This window comes from Tetrao urogallus (assembly GCF_951394365.1).
Source record: "Tetrao urogallus genome assembly, chromosome: 15".
Classification (NCBI taxonomy): Eukaryota; Metazoa; Chordata; class Aves; order Galliformes; family Phasianidae; genus Tetrao; species Tetrao urogallus.
In genome coordinates, this window is record NC_136828.1 from 731049 (window position 1) to 751733 (window position 20685).

General features: G+C 42.3%; 1 protein-coding gene across 1 annotated transcript in view; it reads right to left on the reverse strand.

Moving 5' to 3' along the window:
• MAPK8IP3 (mitogen-activated protein kinase 8 interacting protein 3) overlaps positions 1-20685 on the reverse strand; it is a gene marked incomplete at both ends in the record, with an annotated part of 70400 nt that overhangs the window by 29390 nt on the left and 20325 nt on the right. Inside the window, 7 exon segments of the mRNA XM_079542970.1 lie at positions 2686-2804; positions 5283-5385; positions 8060-8306; positions 13008-13152; positions 15864-15887; positions 19634-19725; positions 20448-20518. Of these exon segments, the coding sequence (XP_079399096.1) occupies positions 2686-2804; positions 5283-5385; positions 8060-8306; positions 13008-13152; positions 15864-15887; positions 19634-19725; positions 20448-20518 (801 nt within the window).

The following is a 20685-nucleotide window of genomic DNA, read 5'->3' on the forward strand; positions in this document are numbered from 1 at the left end:
CTGTGTGATTACTGGAAAAGGTGAACACCTTTGACTAACTGGAACTGTGGTGATGTAACTTGCAAGGTCTAAACTGGGCAACTAACCACTTGTACGCTTTGAAAACAAGTCTGTATTTCTCACTGGTCACTGGGTGAGACTATTGGGTTCTGGGGAGTGGATTCAGAGAAGACAGGCTTCCAGAAGTGGGAAATGGGTCTTCCCAAGCAGTTCATACAGCAAGTCTTTCATTTCCTGAACGATTCTGATGCTCACACTTCCTGATGCCACAGCCATTTCAAGAGAGATAAAAAGCAACAAGTGGCACAGAAGATATATGTGATTTAGAGGAAGAAAGCCATGTATTACATCATATGCTCTTCTAGACAAGGAAGCACCTAAGGATCAAGATAAAACACATGCTAGATGGGAAGATTCTGATTGCTTTTAATTCTTTGAGCCTGTCACAAAGAGAGCTCCCAATAATGCATGGGGGCTGACTGAACAAAATTCATCCCACATCTTTAATAGCCACGTGTTGTTGCTCCTGCCACCTTCGCTAGGAGCAGGAGTTCAAGCCCTTTTGCAATGACTGCTAACATACAGGTCACTCTCAAACCCAAAATTCTTGCTTTTTCTTTTTAATTCTGATATTTTCAGTATCTGCACATATTGGCTGCAATCACAGGCTGCAAAAGTTCATCTCTACTCTTCTGTAGACTTTTTCTTCCACCATGGTGGAAGAGGTGTCAAACAATAGATGTCTTAAAGACTTCTGTCAACGGTCATCACTCCATGCACAAGAGTTACACTGCATGCTGCAGAGCTAGCATCATGTTCCTAAAAAAACATCTATATCAAACAGCTATTGCAAGAGTTGTGATCACAGTCTAGATCTCTTTCACATTCCAGTCACACAGTTGCCCACAACAGTATCAATTTCAGAGATTATGTCTTAGATAGAGCAAGAAACTATGTACTGACCTACTCTACAGCCTTCAGTCCACTTCTTCATGGTTAAATCTTCAGGGAATAGGCTAAAATCTGTCCCCTCTGCAAAAACATACTCCTTCAGAGGTTCCTGATACCAGACTCATTCAAAGGTAATACAAGTATTCCCCTAATTTAATTCTCGTAAAGAGAAGCTGCTGCAATTCTGCGACATGACTCAGCTGATCACGTTCTAGATATATGAGGGCTGCTCCAAAAGTAATGTCTCCTATTTTATTACGTTGACCCATGATGTCACAGGCGAATGTTGGTGGTAATGCATCAGAGGTTGAACCTTCCCACCTGTATTGCATTAAATTTTTTTGCTATGTGACAGATGGCAGCAGAGAGGCAGTCTGACAGAATGGTAACTGACATGAAAGTACAGATGAAGCAAAGGTGTCATTGAACTTCTCCATGCAAAAAAAAAAAAAAAAGACCCAATGACATTCATCAACACTTGCGAACGTTGATGGAGACCAAACAGTGGGTGTTGGCACAGGGAGGAGTGGGTGGTGCATTTCAGCAGTGGTGACAGCAGGTACTTCCACTGGTGCAGATTTGTACAAGCACACCATGCAGCTCTTGTTCACTGCTGGTGAAAATGAATAACTAATGGTAGTGACTGAGTGGAAAAATAATGTTCTGTAGCTGAGAATTTGCCCTATCAAACAGTGCTATTGTGTTCTTTGTATCTGTTGTGGAAATAAATAGGAGACATCATTTCTGGAGCAACCTATGTATATCCAAAAGTTTTTTGGATATACAGTAAAAATTTTGTTTCCAGAACCAAACTTGTAAGATTATCCAAATGCAGCTCTTATGCCAGTAACCACCAGAAATGTTCACTTTCACATCAGATCTCTTGCTGCTCAATGTCATAACAGGAATACTTGTAGGAGTCCTCGTATTTTCTACAGTTTTTAAATCAAGCAGTAAAACTGACAGTGAGCTACACAGTTATAAACTTTGTCAGTAGCTTGTGTTATCGGGATATTCAAATACCATTCATATTTCTCTGAAAATATTAAGCAGGCCTTCAGAACAAGCTTAAATTCTGCCATGAATTAAGGTTTGCATACTCAGAGTCCAACACCAGAAAGCATGGCAAGGGCTCAGACTGCTACCTGACACAAAGCTGCTTCTCTGACTGCTTCAAAGTAATCAGGAACACAGAATATAATCAGACTTCAGATACAAAAAGCTCCTTCAAAATCAGCCTAAAAGGAAAATGCAAATCTCTCTTGGATCAACTATAAAAAGGTAAAAACTGCAGTGAAGACTACGATGTTTCCATACGAGAACAAAGAAAAATTGTTCCTTTAAAATACTTAACAAAAGGAGCTGTTTTCTTGCAAACTTCCAATAAAACCTTTATTCCAAGTGAAGCTGCTAGAGTGCAGAATTACTGGAGTGAAAATTTGTGGAAGGAGTGGAAGAAGCAATCTTCAAACTGCTCGTGTAGGAGAATTCTATAGGAAAATAACTTAAAGACACATAAAGACAGCCCAAATACATAGCCATTAACTTAAATTGTTGGGTAAGAATTCTGTGCCATAGGTATATATTTCAGTCACAGTGCATCCCAAATTCCATGCCATTTTTTAAAGGCCAAACAACCAAATTCTGAAAAAAGAGCAAATTTAAATGCTTCTAGAAGCTTAACAGAGTTGTCATTGCATCAGTGAAAACAGAACAGTTCCAACAAGTTTTTACCTAGCAGATCTGCTCCTTCATCAACATCCCCGATCACCTCAGATCCTGCTGTGGAAAGTTCATGATAGAGAGAGTCTGTGTTGATGCCAAACGCTTTGTTCACAATCCCCTGGGTTGGGCTGGGTTGGAAGAAGGAAAGGCAAGGATTCTTGTTATTTGGCAATATTTAAGCTAGAACATAATTTCTCTGAAATACTGAGCATCACAGACCATTACAATCAAAACAGGTGGAGTAGATTCCACCCTCTTGCCATGGACTGACTGAGGGAATTTAGTAAGTAAAGGAAAAAGCATGTTTTAATCCCCACACCAAGTACCAGTACCTACCGTGCATAACCTCAAAGCTCGCCTACCTGACTCCTTTTCAAACAGCTCATGACTTCTCAGTATTTCATAGAAACTTTCAACTCACAGACCTAAGACTGTGCAATGATGCCTACATTCCCACCAACTTAAACAGCAATCCTCATAGCAGTAAGATCAGATAAGGACTCAAATGCTGCAAACAGCAGTGGTTTTCCTCTTTCTTTGCCAGCTAGTAAGTCAGCCTGAAGATTTAGTTTCTTCTTTGAGTGAATCTGTGCACACAAATGCTTTTCCATACCTCAGCAAAACGTACTTCATTAAAGGTAAATCAAAGTTAATGTTATCTAATTACATCATGTGGAAGCACATTTCCACATCTTCTCTATGGAGAATCACCTTGCATGCCTTGACAGACTCGTGGCTCAAAGAGAAGACAGCCACTGCAGGAAGGCATAGCATGAGAGAGTGTGGTGTCTGTGGGACTGCCAGTGCCTACTCCAACAATCAGCGCTGAAGCAGGTACAAAAACACTTCTGTGTGCCATGCCTTGTACAAGAGGAACCAGCTTGTGCAACCTTTCCAGCAGCCTAGCAGAAAGGCCAGCACCACTGGATAACATCGCAAGCTCTGTGGCTTTGTCCTTAGGTAAATCAAGTCTCTGCGACCAAGCCTGGAGATTACAGATGTCACTGATACATGAGTAATACAGCACATTGCAGAGAAAAGAAACAGCTTTTTAACTACAAAGCTACCCAGGTATCTAAGAACACTCAGGAATACAGCTGGGTGCCACAACTGCATCAGAATTAATCAGCTGACGCAGGCTAACAGGCAGCACAACTGAGGACAAGCAACCAGCATTCAAGGCCTGACCTGAAGGCATCATTCAGCCTCAGCACTCCACTTTCTGAAGCACTACATTTTCCCAAAAGCATTCTGCTATTAAAGATGCAGCTCCAGAGTTATCTCATGTCATCTGTAGCTTTCAGTATCTCCAGCTGGATCAGAGATCACTGCCTGAAGAGCTCCCCATGCAGCAATACTCTCCACTCCTATATTTTCTTCAGTTTGAAACCAATTATTGGTCTAACCATAGCAGTCACTTTTGCCTTCCTCTCACAGCACTGTTCTGGCTACCTGGATTCGTCATACTGCTAACATCTGCCCACACATCCTACATACTCTGAAGGAAGTTTAACTGAGAAAGGCATCTGTTACTGCTGCTCACATACGCTCTTAGAGACTAGAGGAGAGTGCCCAACAAATGCAATCCAGTTCACATTTGGTCTGTGAGGAAATCTTGCTGTAGCTTTGTCAGAGTATTATTTTCTACATACCTTTTTGCTGACATATTGTCAAGTTACCCACCAGACAGTAAAAAAAGAGTAAAAAAAACCTACAACATTGCTAGACCTTGGTAAAAATGGATCAAGGCATCTAGACTAATAATTCTAGCCTAATATATGTTTCACAGATACACATGGAGCCAAAATTAATAGCCTTTAGGGAGCTGAGTGCCAGGTGCTAGGCAGGAACCACATCAACATATTGGTTTACTAACTCAGAGGTCTTGACTGCCTTGACTGACCACTTCACACCTGAACACTCTCATCCTGCTGGTCCAAGGCGTCCCTTAAACCTCAGGCCTGTGTCTTCAGTCCTTATCTGAGCTACGCTATAGAGTAATTGTCCTCTGTCTGCTGCTTCTGAGTATTCTCTGCACCTAATGCATCCTCTCCTTATCTGGGAGTGCTGATGGAGCCTCTTACCAGCACCCTACTACACTCCTGCACCCTGCTTACGATGAGCACTGCCCACTGGGGTTGTTTTTGTTGGTCCTCCCATGCATAGCAGCTCTGCTTCTGCTCTTCCAACACTTAAAGAATACCACACAAAATTAGAAGTCTTGAGGCTTTAAACTGCATTCAGAACTGATCTCATTAGACAAACACATCTTTTTCCTCTCCTTGAAAACTTAAGCCCATATTCCCTATGCTTAACTTAAACCTTTTGTTTAGAAACACTACATTTCTTTGCACTCCCTGATCCAGTAAGACAACCTGTCTCAAAGCAGCCTGGACCTGGGCCAGCTGCACAGATCCTTCCAGATTACCAGCTGATACGTGCCTTCCCTGGAGAACTCAAAGAAGGCCAACACGCCCTCATTTTTGCATTAGCCAGGATACATGCATTTTTTGAAACAGCTGCATCTTGAACTCTGAACCACAGTATCCACTCCACTCCTCACAGAAACAAGACAGAGGGCCAAGAGCAGAAAGTCACAACAATACCTGTTTCCAGGGCGTTCCAGGCGGGGATCTTGACACATATCCAGCTCAGGAGTGGAGTCTATGATGTCCTGAACATCGGACCACTCATCACTGCTTCCCATACCTAGGTGAGACAACACATGATCTATGGTAACACTGCTCCTTAAAGCCACTTCTGCAGCTTCAAATACCATGGCTTGAGAACGTCACGGTGCTGTGTACAGTTGTTAAAATAGAAACAGCAGCAGATCACCTAGAGTCACAAATGCACCTGTGCTGGAAAGATACCTTCATATCTTTAGGGCAGACAGACCATAAGCATGCTCCCTGCAATACCACAGTGCCACCAACATAGCTGGCCTAGATCTTCATTAGAACATAACAACCAGAAATACTTCATCCATTAGAATAACTTCCATATAATCTTTTAACTTGTCAGTAAAAATTCTTCAGTCACAGTGCATATTTAGACAAAAATCACATCACTTCACAGAGATTATTCTAGCTATGGACCGGCACTGGCTCATTTAAATACAAGCAATTAGTCAACACAATTTCTCAAATCTACAAGGAGCTTACATATCCACTATGGTGAAATTTCACTTAGAAACTGCATTGTACAATGCATTAAATCCAGTCTGGTTTCTGTATAATTTATAGCCTGAGGGCAATATTTGAGGAAGAAAATAAGGGACTTCCCCCTCATGTCAATTTATGTGTATTAGAAACCAAAATGCTCAAAAGCTGAGGCAAGCAACATAAACACACTGTCTGCTCACACACAAAATGCTTGAAGGATTAAGGACGTCATCTGTATACTATGTTAGTCTGCTGAATGTGTTAGAGGTGGCATTTTTGTCCTTTCCAAACTGCCTTGGAACCCAAATACACAAAGCTCACAACAACAAGAGCGTTCATTCCCCCATTTAGGCTGGCACTGCGGGCTAGCTGGCAAGCAATACCATGCTGAAGACAAAGCCTGATGTGTATCTGTTGCCAAAGGAGGCATCCATATACAGCAGTTCTCTAGCTCATACAAACTTCTCTTTTCAACCTGAAAAACTTTGCAGCAAATACCTTGGAATATAATTTCTGTAGGTTCCTCTTTAAGACATTTGTATCAGTAACAGACGTTTTAATAACAGATGCATAGAATTATGCAATTACAATTCAAGTACCTGAGTTTCTCCACAGCAGAGATTTGTTCTGCATTACACATGAGAGACAGCTGAACAGCAGAGCACATAAAGACACAACTATCTGCCTGGAGCAGATTGCACACTATGATCATTTCACCAGGAAAACTTAAATTTTCACATGGGCATTTCCTTCAGAATTGAAAGAGAGCTACTGATGGTAAACAGTCTCCTCAGAAGCAAATGTAAAATGAGGATACTTATTTATAGTACATTTGAATTACTGAACTCTGAGAAATACTGCACGACAAACTTACGACTGAAGCAAATCCAGAATCATCACTGGACCTACTAAAGCAATTCCCCTTTTCTTGCATGCACAGTATAGCTTATTCTTGTCAGCTCTAACTTCTGGTCTCAGCCACCACAGACATCCACGTTCAATTTCTCTCACTAATGCCCATTGACTTGCCTTGGCCAGGATACACACAAAATAACAATTTCAGTGATCTATGCAGAAGCCACATGCCCTCACAGAGAACTGTGCTGGTTTCTGGCAGACTGAAATCCATGAAGTTGGGAGCCCCCAGCTGCTAATAAAAATACAGAATGGGACTCTCCTGTGACTCTTTTTATTCAAATGCTACAACAGAAGATGTTACATCTTGTTTTATAGTCTTAATTTGTTAGGAATCAGCTGCTGAATGTTAGCATTTCTTCTGTATTACAGAGGAAAAGGTTCTGGTTCTGATGGTCCTTGGAAACCTGTGCTCATTCACATGCTCCTAAACAGACTTTTTTCCTTATGGTCTTCATTGAGTTTTACAGTCCTTTTTGAATTTAAGTTAATGACATGTAAGAAACACACCACTTCTCATTTCTGAAGGCTGCCACAAGTCTAAACACAATACAGCCTGAGAGTTGCTGACACACACTACATTGGTACTGCCATAATAAACTTCACTGAAAGTGGCTTTTCTCGTGTTCTTGCATTCTTTTCTTTCTTTCAGCAAACTAAAGCCTTAGGTGATGGCTTTCCTCACCAGACATCATTAATTCAATCTGCTACAAGACTCTGGGGAGTGGAAAAAAAACAACTGTAACTTTCCAAAGATTTCTCAAATGAGAAACAGACTAAAGAGAAAACAGCTTATTTAGCTTAGAAAAACAGCTGGATGAGGATATAACTATTCTTTTAAAATACATCTGGGTGTGGAGTAAACACACGGGAGGGAAAATAATTATTTAACCGAACTGACAATTATGATATATGAACAGCTGGGTATAAAATACTTGAGAATAAATCCAGAGAAAAAAAGTTAACAAAGTTTTTAACTAGCATATTAATGAGGCCCAGAAACTGCTTCTCAAAAGCTCCAATATGGGGCTTTCTCGTTCATGACAGGGGTTCTATGACATGGATGAACGCACCTGCAGGGAAATGGACTCAATATCTACTGCCATCCTGCATACCTGGGAAACCATTCACATTACTGACTTTTTAACAAAGTTTGCTACTCAGAAAAAAGCTCACACTTAATTCTATTTGGGATAGAAGCTGATTACGTATCAGTCTCCCAGCCTTCTCCTGTTACAGAAGGACACAAGCACTGCGAAGGAAATTAATTTCCTGATCAAGAACACATGCTCCAGCTCCCATACCTATGCTGACGTTCCTCATCTCCTGTGTGACCTGCACTTCCATGTTCCGGCTGTTCCGCTTTTCTCGTGTCCTCTTGTTGCTCTTGGTTGTGCCATTGTATTCACTGATGGGTTGGATGCTCTCGTTCAGGGGCGTAACAGCAGCAGAGGGCACAGATGATGTGGGAGTGTTGGACTTGGTTCCGGTGGTGCTCGGCGTGGCAGCTGCTGAGGACTGCCCAGATTCAGACATTTCATCCTGGGGACACTACGGCGATTCCAGGGTAGGAAAAGAACAAAAAGGGAAAAGCAGAGCTATTTATTTCAGTTGATCTCCGATTTGTTGGTATATGGCTGCCTTAAAGCATTAAGCAAAATGAGCCTTGCTCACTGTACCGACTAAATGCCCAGCATTCACTGGTGACACATGGCACTGCAACCAGAACGTAGCAGTGAGTTCTCATGCTGAACTCAGCAAGCAAATCCTACCTGTGAAAGGATCGACATCCTTCTTCGTGTACTATGAAGGCTTATCTTCATAAGTCACATCACTATGTGACCTCTTCATCATGCACCTCAAGGAAGAAGGCCTTTTCATAAGTGAAAAGCACCTCCAATTGCCACTGACTACAGCAGAAGCTGAAAGGCTTTGGCACTTGCAGTAAGCCAGGACAGCACTTCCCAAGACTGGAAGGTAAGACGGGCATTGCTTGGGAAAGACGTGAGCTCTTAGAGGATCCAGAAGCTGTCATTACAGTAAGCCACTGACATAACCAGGATGAGAATCCCTTGTGGTGAGAGAACAGCAGCGTATTTTTGACACCAAACTGCAGAAGCAAAGTGGCTAGCAAACGAATGGTCTGATTTTGCTAGTGGGGGAAGACCTATGTTCCCACATGCAGAAGCTAGCCAGGCATGAATCTGGCTTGACAACAGAGCAGAAAGAGGCATGGTCTCCCCAGATTGATTAGGCAAGACCCAGAAACTCAAAAATAAGAAGCTGACAAATTAACATAGGCGACAGACTTCCATTGTGAAATGTGCACAAATGAGGTCCAGCTTTACAGACATTACAGCCCCATTTCTTGTCATAACACCTCTTGAAAAACATGGGAGGCTTGTAAGGCTCTGTGAGGATTTTATACTGCAGCCCTTCTTTGTCCATTAAAGTGGCACCACTTCAAAGTCAGCCAATTAACGCCTTGACCGATGCAGTAATCATTCCCAGGACCAAATGAGATCTCTCCTTTCTTCATGGCAGCCCACTCTAATTGCTGCCGGCAGGGAGATGGCAAAATGAATTTGGAGAATTATATGTGCTAATGAGTTGCAATTGGGTGCAGTGACATTCAGCAGCTGCACACCCAGACTCAGCTATAACTGTTATTGCTTGCCTCTCCCCTCCTGTGCAACTGCTGCAAAGACTCAGACTGCTCAGCAGCTGCTTCAGGGCCTCCCATCCTCAGAGCTGTGATGCTGGTTCACTTCACCGATTTCTAAGGCTTGCTCTACTGTTGTAATATTAACTGCACAACATAACAAAGCAATTCAAAATGGGATGATAGAAAAGACTGAAATATATTAACCCTTTGCAGCCTTTTTTTTTTTTTAATCTGGAATCTTACTAACGCATTCCTTTAATTAGACTGGCCTCTATGCCTATCTTAAAATACCCTGCAGTACATTGTACTGCAGAAGTCAAAGGCTTTATATTGCATCTGTGCATTTACATAAAACGTTAAGATTTATTTTTAATATTTGACCATTCAAAAAAATCAATGACTTGTTTGGTTTCTGCACTGCCAGTCCAAATAGCCCCCATATTCCTACTTGGAAGTTCCAATTGCTTCCCTGCACGTTTGCTGATTTTACAAGCAAAACTGGGATAGAAACACTTTACTGTGAATACATGTGGAAACCATACTTCTCACCTCCACTTCAGATTGTTTCATGAGTTACTTTTTTAATAGTTTTATTCAGTTTTTGTGAATGTTATCCAGTAAATCTTCTAACACTTCAGCTGCAATTTATCTGCTGTGCTTTCTGTCATACAAAGGGACAAAGAACACCAAGTGTAAAGTGCAATCACAAAACCTCTTCCCCCAACCAAAAGGAACTTCTGTTGGATGAACAGATTCAAAGCTTCTTCTTGTACCCGCAGCATGTAAGCATAACAAGTCCATGAGGATTTTAGCACTGCAGAAGAGACATGCAGATGGGTACACTACATGTGTACACACAGTTTCTTGCACTTGGGATCTAGATGTCATTTACAAGTTCTACATTGTCAGTGTCTACAGAGTGATACATACTTGTATTGAGAAGACATCCCATAGCTTCTTGTTAATTGACATTATCTTTCTTTCACCCAGAGCACATCAGGGAGTAATTACACATGTAATTACACTCACTATATATATCTGTAGTTTACAGTCATCTAGAAAGCATCCTTTATTAAGTCTACCAGCCTGCCCTGGAGAAATTCCTCTCAAATGTAAACACTACCAAAGCACTCTTCTTCACAGTCCAGAATCTCTATTAAACTTCCTTCTACTGTCCCTCTGTACAGCTTTCCTCTGCAGTCTGGGAGGCACACTGCATAGCCCACAGCTCACCCAAAGAATACTCTCCACAACCACCACTTACCTACAGCCATACCTGTCAACCTCCTAAACATCAAATGTGTAGCAGTGACCTCCAAAATGCATTGCAAAGGCTCAACATTCATAGCAGTCATATGTCACCATGAGTAGTCACAATTGTATGGTTATAACACTGAAAGCATAGTACATAAAAACAAAAACGTTAAGGACTTTCATCTCCAAATTATTATGTAAAATAAATGTGCAACTGAATGTAAAAATAAAATAACAAAGACAGCAACTTAAATAGAAAATAGTCATAAAAAGTATACAAGGACAATTAAAACATAACTAACATATGGCCCCATGAAGGAGGAAAACTAGAGAGAAAGGTCAAGATAAAAATATTGGGAAAGTAAGTTATGTGTTTGCAGTCATTGTCAATGAAACATCAGAGCAGATAAAGAAAAAGCAAGGAGTGCACGAGCACCACCACTGCTGAGATTTCAGTCATGCATAAGAGCTGAGAAATGCTATTTAGTCAGAGAGAGTACACAAGTAGCTTGCAAGAGGAAAATTTTCCATTCCAAATTGCAAATCCAGCAAGTCAGCTAATCAGTCCTTTTAATTATTCATAGGTTTGTTCCATACTCTTAGGAAATCCACCATAACACGCTAGCTATCCAAATCTTCCATAGCCCAAGCTCTATCTGCACACTATCAGCTGACCTCCGCAGTGTGCTTCCCCCTTCTGCATTTTCCTAACAAGCATCAACACCAACCCCAGAACTACCCATCAAATACATGTAGAGGAGCACAGAACTACCTCTGCACAATGTTCTCTTTTTACCAGAAATGGGCTTTTTGCCTGACACCACCAATAATAAATTACAAAGTTATCAAGTCAGTAACTGTCCGTTATCCCAGCTTGGAAACCAAAGCTTAGAATTTATCTGGATTCCTGTTGTATTCTCCTGTAATGCAGATCCTGAGTTACTGATGAGCTCCACTCAGCTCTCACTGAAAACCTTCCAGAAGCTCTGCAGTGATACATCTGAAAGAATTACACCTTCAGAAGTCTGGGAGGTGGAGTTGACCTCAACTTCCTTACAGCTCCCCTGAGGCTTACACCTGCCACATGTGCCTGACCAGTAGAGAGCTTGAGAGCACATCCATACGATAGTGTACAGCTCAGTTGGGAGATCAGAGCAATAAGTTATTTGCAGAAGTAAGTCTCTGTACATCTTGGTTGCTGTGTGCATACCTACAGCAACGTGCTGGCACACCCTAGTCTACCTGAAGCCACACCTTCACATCCTCATCGTACTGTCTGTGGCTTTGCTCTTCCCTAATTGCAGTAAAGCTTTCCAGAAATTGGTGTAGGATCTGACTAGCCCTTTATAAGGTATTTTTAAAGCAGACCAGAAGCTTTGCAGGGAGGACATACTGCAAGCCATGCTAGGTGGATGCATCACTGGCTGTCAGGCCTGCCACCAGGCACCTGGGAAACGCTGCTTGAAGAGGAATTCGGTAGGATTCTGAGCAAAGACTTTGAGAAGTCTACAGGTACAGCACGTGGGAAATATGGCTCATCACGTATGGTATTAACTGTTAATAAGTGCACAAATCTGTCAACTAAGAGCACAACCTCTGGGTCTTTGGGCTCAAAGCAGTCTCCAAATGGCAGAGCAGAGCACCTGAAGCAAGAGGCACAACTATCCAGCTGCTTTGGTGTGGCTACCATGACCACACCAAATTCTGGCAAGCCGCAGTGCAGAAGGCAGTGCACTGAATTGGATGTAGACAATGCAAGAATAGAGCTGCAGACCAGACGTGTGAGGAAGTGAAGAACTTTAAGCACAGTGCAGGACTTGGGCAGTCAGAGAGGTTTAGTACTCCTTATAACTGAAAACAGGAAGGCCAGAAGAGTGGTAAGACAAAAAGAACAACTGCTGAAGAGCAAGTATAACCCTATGCCTGGCCCCAGGTGAGGAGCAAAAGCCTTGTTATTACTGAGGGAAAGAGAGGAGGCAGGCTCCATCATTTCCTCTCACAAATAAGCTAAAAAAGTTGAAGATTTTATCTTTCCTATATTTCTAGCTGCCTCCACACACTCCTTTCAACCCGGGGCCAGCCAAATAAAGGAGATTAACACTGAGACAAGGAGGTAGCAAGCATGAGGATCTGTATAAACCCCTCCTGCATCATATGCCAGATCTGTGATGGACATCCTCCCTCCTCAGCACAGCCATCACAGGAGAAAATGCACAGCAGGAAGAGGCTGCAAAGGGTTATGGACACAGGTTAATCTCCACCTTAATGAAAACATGGGATGCTATTGACAGTTGCAGAGTGGGAAACCCTTGCTCCGAGATGGTCTATAAAACCTTGTAGCTGGAGTTGGACTGCAGCTGGCCGAGGTCACTCAGGTGCCAGTGGTCCAGTGTTGGGACGATCTTGGCCCCTATCTGCCCACGTACCATGCCATCCGCGAGGGGGAAGACATTCAGAGAGTTAGGACGTTCCTTCCTGCTAAACAGAGAAACAGAGAGAGAGGAAAAGCCAATCTGTTAGCTGTTTACAAGGTCCATACACAAAAGAAACAGCACACTAGCTCATGCGAAATATTAGTTATTAGAAATTGAATTGCACTCCTTCTCCCAAATTAGCAGCTGGGTGGACTCCCAAACCCACAGCTCCACGGTGCTGCTTGTTCAGATCCAGGGTGTCTATGGGTAGAGCCAAGCATATTCCTAGAAAGTCAGAAGGGGTGAAGAGACCAAAACAGGCACAACTGACATCACCACCTCCATGCAATGTTTCAAGGAAATGCAGAAGCGCAATGAACTGAGCCAATTTAAACCAATATGTCCTTTGAGAAACGGATGTACTGTGGGAAAACAAGCCACAGCAGACAATCCCACACAAAATGGTCATCACTGAATGAAGAAAAGAGGCTGAATTGAGTCACCTACATGCCACTTTTGTACATTCCACCCCAAACCTGGTTTGCACCAACAGCAGAAATCAGTGGGTTTGGGATCATTTCCAATACTAAGCAAAAGAAGTAATACTTGCATTCCATGATCCACTCTCCATATCTAACTACAGTCCATCAAAATTCAGAATTTAAACAAACTCATAAATAAATACATTTTCTTCATCACTCTTTTTCTGGCAAGTGCAGGTGACCAGCGAGTTGTGGATTTGATTCTGAATATGTAAGCTGGCACAGATTTTGGGACCAAGTTCCAGGGGGAGAAAATATAGAGCAAGCAGGAAAGGAAGTGGCTTGTCAGCATGAACACTCCAGAAACAGGGCAGCAGTGGGCATCTCCTTGCAAAACACTGATCTGCTTCCCTCTCTACCAGGCTCCACGCCAGCCCAGTTCAGTGCTGCTAAGGGACATAGCAATCATTTTGCTAAAATTCAGCTTGGCTACCACCATCACAGAGTGGGACCAGGTGGCCTCCAGAGGTCCCTTCAATCCAAATGTTCTGTGATTCTGTGGTCTGTGACCATGGGTGAAAACAACTGCAGCTGCACCTAAGGCCGCCCCAAGACCAACTCAAACACACTGACACAGGGGCAGAAAAGAGTTAATTTACAAAGCAAAAGCAAAATGTCTAACAGAATAGACAAATGCTCAGCCTTTCTGTTCTGAGCACTGCCCAGCTGACACGGCACGCTGCACTGCTATCCCACTGTGGCTCCTGCTTGGAGTGACTGCTTGCTGTGGCCCATCTGGGAAAAGCAGGAGAGGCAAAAAGGAATTTTCACTGTGGTCCAGCAGGGAGACTTGGGAAACTTTTCTTAAGAATCCCCATTAAAATCTTCTGAAAATCCTAAAGATTCACACAGAGAAATTTGGTAAATAATCCTCTTACAAAGCAGCACATAGCTACAAAAATGATGGCCCTAGGGACATCACACTTCACAGCTGCATTACAGCTTGAGAAAAGTTCCTATAGCTCTAAAATATTCTTAAAAATAATTTATTTCTGCAAAACAGGTGTCAAATTATCTGACAGTATACTACAAACACTTCTGAGATTATGGCCTAATTAGTACGGCCTAACATGCAGAAACTCAGGAGAAATGGGGCCATCCCAAACACATGCTGACTCTGATGTTAAATTATACCTCGTCTTCAGGTAATTTGTCAGATCCCCACTGAATGTACACAGACTACATGAACTTTATCATCTGTGCTAACAAAGAAGAGGAGTATGAAGTAACATCAGAAACTGTAGGATCTTCAGGGAAGTATTTTGATGTAGACTGCAAGGAAAGCTGCATTGAAAATTTCCACGCTGTGTTTCTCTGAAAATACTTTCCAGCCTCTTCTGCATCTCCCAGGGAAGAGCAAAAACTACTGGAAAACTAACTTCAGTTTTGCAGTCTTGATGTTGGTGTTACCAGTCCTCAAAGTAGTTCAGAATATCCTCAGGGTTGGCAGAAATTTTCAGCCCTTTGGAGTGACTTTCGTACACCCACATCCTTCTGGTCCAGAGGGACCCTGAGCACTTGGTTATTTCTACTGTGTGTTGCGAGGAAAACAGCAAAAGCCTCTGTAGTGGCTTGCAGTAGCCAAAACCTGGATCAGAATGCTCCTCCCGTAACAGCCTAAAGCTTAGAAAATGTAACAGAACTACTGTGTTTGCCATCATTGCAAGATGGTAACTGCCCTCTTTGTAGGCAGGGTGTGCAGAACTCTGCCTCACCCAAAGTCAGATGTGCTTTCTGACAGTTACTGGTGACATGCATTCCCTGCCCTGCTTAGAAAATATGCCTATTTTGTATTCCTATAGCAAGTGTTCAAGAAACGTGTAGATGCAGTAGGAAGGGTTGTGGTTTAGAAGGGAAATATTGGTGATAGGTGGATAGTTGGATTGGATGATTGGAGGTTTTTTCCAACCTTGGTGATTCCACGATTCTAATTAAAGGGAGAAAAGACAACTTTTTAAAATATTCTGGGAAGTGAAGTGCAAAAGTCCAATTACACAGGGATGATCCTGGTTTGGGACCTGCACTTTCTGCTTTTGAGTGCACACATCCTTCCTGATTTAGCAGCTTGCTGGCTCCCTCTGCACCAGCCAAGGGAAGCGTGCTGTGTGTGAGTCTAATGCAGATGTCAGTACACAAAGAGGGCAAACAGGCCTTTCAGCATCACACCATGGCCACCCAACAGCAAACTCCGAAACTACGATTAACAAAGTTAAGATGCAGCAGTAGGATTTACCTTTTCCTCCATGACTGGCGATGACTGCAGCGACAAACGTAACAGCCAAAACAGAGCAGCAATTGCACAAAAAGCAGGACAAAAAAAAAACAAAACAACAACAACAATTAGAGAATGAAGGTCATGCAAATGTGCAGCCCTATCAGAGAAAGCATGTGCATGCATTTTTATTCTTACCACATGAAGGTGTGCACTATACTCATCCCCCTGCTCAGATGGCAGTAGACACACACATACCCAGCATTTCTTGCACTATCTTCTCTCAAGTGATAAGCAAGCATCCTTGGTGTATTTATGTCCTTATGCAAACATGTACCTACATAGACTACCATACAAAACACACCCAAGCACATCCACAGGTGAAAGCAACCAAATGCACTCACAAACACCTAGGAAGACAGTGAGAGATTACAGCCATATCCCCCCCCAAAACACATCAGCATACCAACTCACACAGCTGTGCAAAGACACAAGAACACACATCCCTCAAAGGCACAAGCATACACAAACACAGCACACACGAACAGCACAAAGCTTGAAATGAAGGAAGATGACCCACTTTCCAGTTGTTGTTCCTACAGACTCAGATGGAGGCCTGGCAGGGGCTGTGACAGACATAGAGAGCTCCTCTATTTTTGCATTCTTCCAGGAACTAGCAATATGTCACATGTAAAAGCGCTCTTCCATCACACAGACAATCCTCAGTGAAAGTTTTGTCCTTCACATCAGAGAACAGTGGTCTTACAGATACAACCAGTAAACATTTCTCACTGTGTATTTCCTTCACTGAACGGTAACAAAAAGCCACCATTAATTTTCGCTTTTTTCACAATTAGGGAAAACTCATCAGAACCAATTTCAAGCAGTCCTTTCCAAATTTGGCAGGTGCATATGTCAAGCAGAGAAGGAGGCCAAGCCTGCTTTTGCCTGTAGCACTTTCATAGTTTACCATCTAAGTAATTGCACAGATACGTCCTTATTTACAGAAGGATAACTGGGGAGGGAAACAAGCCCAACACACTCCACCCATTACAGCTGTGACTAGGATCAATTTGGGGCAGAGGAGAAGGAAAACAGAAACAGCCTGTTGATGGAGCTGTCAGGAACACGTGCTCTCGCAATCCTAAGAACGACCTACAACCTACTGGTTCTTTTCACACCATATCTTCTCTTTCCATACCCATCGTGTTGCCCCTGTTTGCCTAGAGAGGCCATCATCTAGCTTCTGCTCTTTCTTCCCTGTACAGGTTTCAATACTTGTCCACTGGTATACTGGAAAAGCACCACCTTCAGATGGGAAGGGGCCAGAATGCTGGATTCCAAACACTGTAGTCTGTAATCAGTTTTATTCTTCTAGCCACTCTGACCCAACATTAATTTACTGTTTTGCAGAAAACATAGCACTGAGAACTTACTATTCAGCCCACTTTACAAGTACCACAACCTTCAGTTATTCCTCTCTAAAACAAATACATTAAGATGCTCTTTTCTGAAAGGACTACTCAGCCATCAGAAGAAGAAGTATAAATTAACTGTGGCTTCTCCTCCCTATGAGATGATAAATGTCTTGTCAATCAATTCAGTGTACAAGGATCCTTCTTACACTACTATCTTCCAGCCGTATGCTGGTATTGTACCTAAGGTTACAAGTATCTTTTACTATTATGGGATGCAATAAAATACTAAATTTGCTCTTTGGTTTTATTTTTTATTTTTAAAACTCTGAAGGAGCATGTGTCACACAGCAGCTGCTTCTGACTTAAGTGCAACTGTTCATGTTGGAAAGATAGATCCACAGAGGATCACCAGCTCTGAAGTTTGGGATTTATATGGCTTGGGATTTCTATGGCTACGCAAAGAGCTCAGCTCAGATCACAATGCTCCTGTTCCAGTTCCTTTTAGATCTGATACAGATTCGTACTGTCCATCAGGGAGTGTATGCGGGAGAAAACCTACATAAGCCTTTCTGACTCTTGAGATTAGGATGCAACTGCTTAAAACTGCTACATTGCTGCCCCTAAAATGTTGCTGAATATTTCCCGTGGCAGGAGAGCTCAGCTGCTCCCTGCAGAATGAAAGAAACAGGAACACACACTCACACTTCGTTTCCAGCTATGCTGCACCCTGCCTGCTCAGCAGCTCACAGTTCCCCCCATTCCCAGCTGAGACATGGAGATGGCAACAAGAGATAAATGCACACATCAGCACAGCTATTCTTCCTACAAACATCCACACTTTTCAGGTAGGTTGGAGAAGTGAGTTGGATGACCAAGACCCAGTCTATCTTGCTTCCCCTCTACCATGGGTGTACAAAGTCATCTGACAGCAGAAGCACACAGCTCAGCAGAAGTCTCAAACGTGGATGCTCTGCAGTTACCGAGCCCATTTTCCTTCAGCATCCTCCCTTCCTTCTAACACGATGTTACATTACCAACAGCTGTGAACAAAGCTCCTGTTCCCCCCACCAGCCCTGTGTGCACACCAGTATGCCACCAGAACAGAACCAGAGGCTGACCCTCCCACCCTCCTCTCACACCATGAAGCTCTGGCAGAATGCAAAGCACTGGCTGGGAAAGGAATATCATGTCTGTACGGAATCAGGCAGAAGTCCCACGCTCTTCTGAAAACTCGTGTTTTCTACTCCTCCGTCTCCACATCCTTCAAGCCTCCCTCCTGGGGGTAGGAGTTTGTGTCTCTCTTGCTCTCTCCTTTTCTGTTTTACAATACACAGTCAAAACTTTCACAATCTGAACTTCTTCCCAGGCACTCCAATCCAGAAAAAGGAAGCCACAGCTTCCAGAGAACTTAAATTTCTTATTTCAAGACCTGACACTTCCTTCTGCTTTCTTCATCCCAAACCCAGTGGACTCCTTAGTATTTAAATGTTACAGATCTAAACATAGGGTACTAAAATATCCTTATTCTTCCTTTTTTCTAAACATATTTCTTTTTTTTTTTTCTTCATTTGAAATAATCTTTTTATACATCTCAGTGGCTTAATAGATTGTACTCAGTACAAATAGATTTATACGATGCTTTATCTGATTTATTACTTCTCTGATCTGTATTTATGGAACACCACTTTTTTTTTTCTTTCACAGCCTGTGGGCAATATTATTGGTCCATATAATGTATCTGTAATGAAATGATTGCAATTGGAATTTTTGTGCTTTAAATTTAGTGTAAGGCTCCAAAAAATAGTGTTTTTATACACTGAATTTCATTTCGTACTACTGCCATTCTTTTAAACAGAGGCTGGTTCTTACCAGTTTGGTGCTATGAAAACAGAGGGAAAAAAAATCACTTTCTTGGGCATAAGTAGGTCTACTGAGTGACTGACTCAGAGAAATCTTCTCTTGAAGAAACTGGGGAAGAAGTTATATAAAGGCTAATGCATTTAACTACTCCAGTTTTGCTGGCCATCACACATACACACAGACACACACACACAGGTGAACACCTTCCATCTCCATCCATTTTATAGATAAGTCTTTTACATGCCACCTGAGAACACAAACATCGCTTTCCAGAAGACCCCATCTGCAGCAGCACCATAAAGTCTAAGCTTTGTAACAGAACACACAAAACTCCTCTCTGTCAAACCTTAGAGAACTTACCTATAAATCATCATCAACACATTACAAAAAGCTTCAGGTATAATCCATGCCCACAAGGAAAGATCCTTTGTCTGGTTTCTTTCTCTCACAAATATGCACTCATTTTATAAGTTCCTGGATGGCAAACATTATATGGAGAGGTTATGGTCCTACCTTCTCCCAGGTACACTGCCCTCAGTTTGATTATTTCCCCCAACCTGCTGCATTTTGGATCGTTCGATGTGTTCCACGTAGGTCTGAATCATCTGTGAAGAGGAAAATATACATGAGCCAAACTGAAAAGACTCTATGGGTTATGTGTCCCTTCAAACTTAAGATATTCTGTGATTCCTGTTTTTTGAATATTGTTTTCCAGATTCATTTCCAATTTTCCTTTTTCTTAAAAATATATATACATATAAAAAAACACTCATCTTTGCTGCTTTTTTTTTTTTTTTTTTTTTTAACTGATGACATAAGTGAACGGACAAGTCTGACAGAATATCCAACATTTATATAGGTCTCCATGAGGCTGGTTAGTTGTGGAAGGTGAGGGAGCTCTGTTCACAGAATTACTGACCAGTGAGATTAGAAGGGACCTCTGGAGGTGATCTTGTCCAATGCTCCTATTTAGGCAGGGCCACCCAAGGCAGGTCACAAAGGACCATGCCCAGACGGTTTGTGAACATCCCCAGTTAAGGAGATTCCACAATCTCCTTACACAACCTGTGCCAGCACCCGGCCACCTGAACACAGAGAAGTGCTATTCGACATTGAGACAGAACCTTCTGTGCCCTCTGACTGGCAATGGACACCATTGAAAAGAGCATGGCTTCATCCTCCTTGCACCCTCCCTTCAGATAATTTTGATGTTCTCAAAGTTCAGAAGCTTTAGTCACTGCCAGGATGACAAAACTGAATCCTCAGACATGATTTTATGAGTAAACTAAGGGTTTGTTTATTTGGAAGGTATCAGACAAAAGCTTACTTCTGTGTGACGCTGATGTAAAGCATTGTACTCTTTCTTCATTTCTGATTCACGCTCTTCCAGCCGTGAAACTGCCAAAAAAAAGATTCCAACCATTAGCTAACATACAGATTAAGACCCTCAAAGAATCTAGAGAAATCTCAAAACTTGTACCAAAAATAGGTATGCTGTGCTGAAAATGAATTCCTACCTACTGAACAAAAAGGAACACAATAATGCACTATAATGTGGTTTTCAT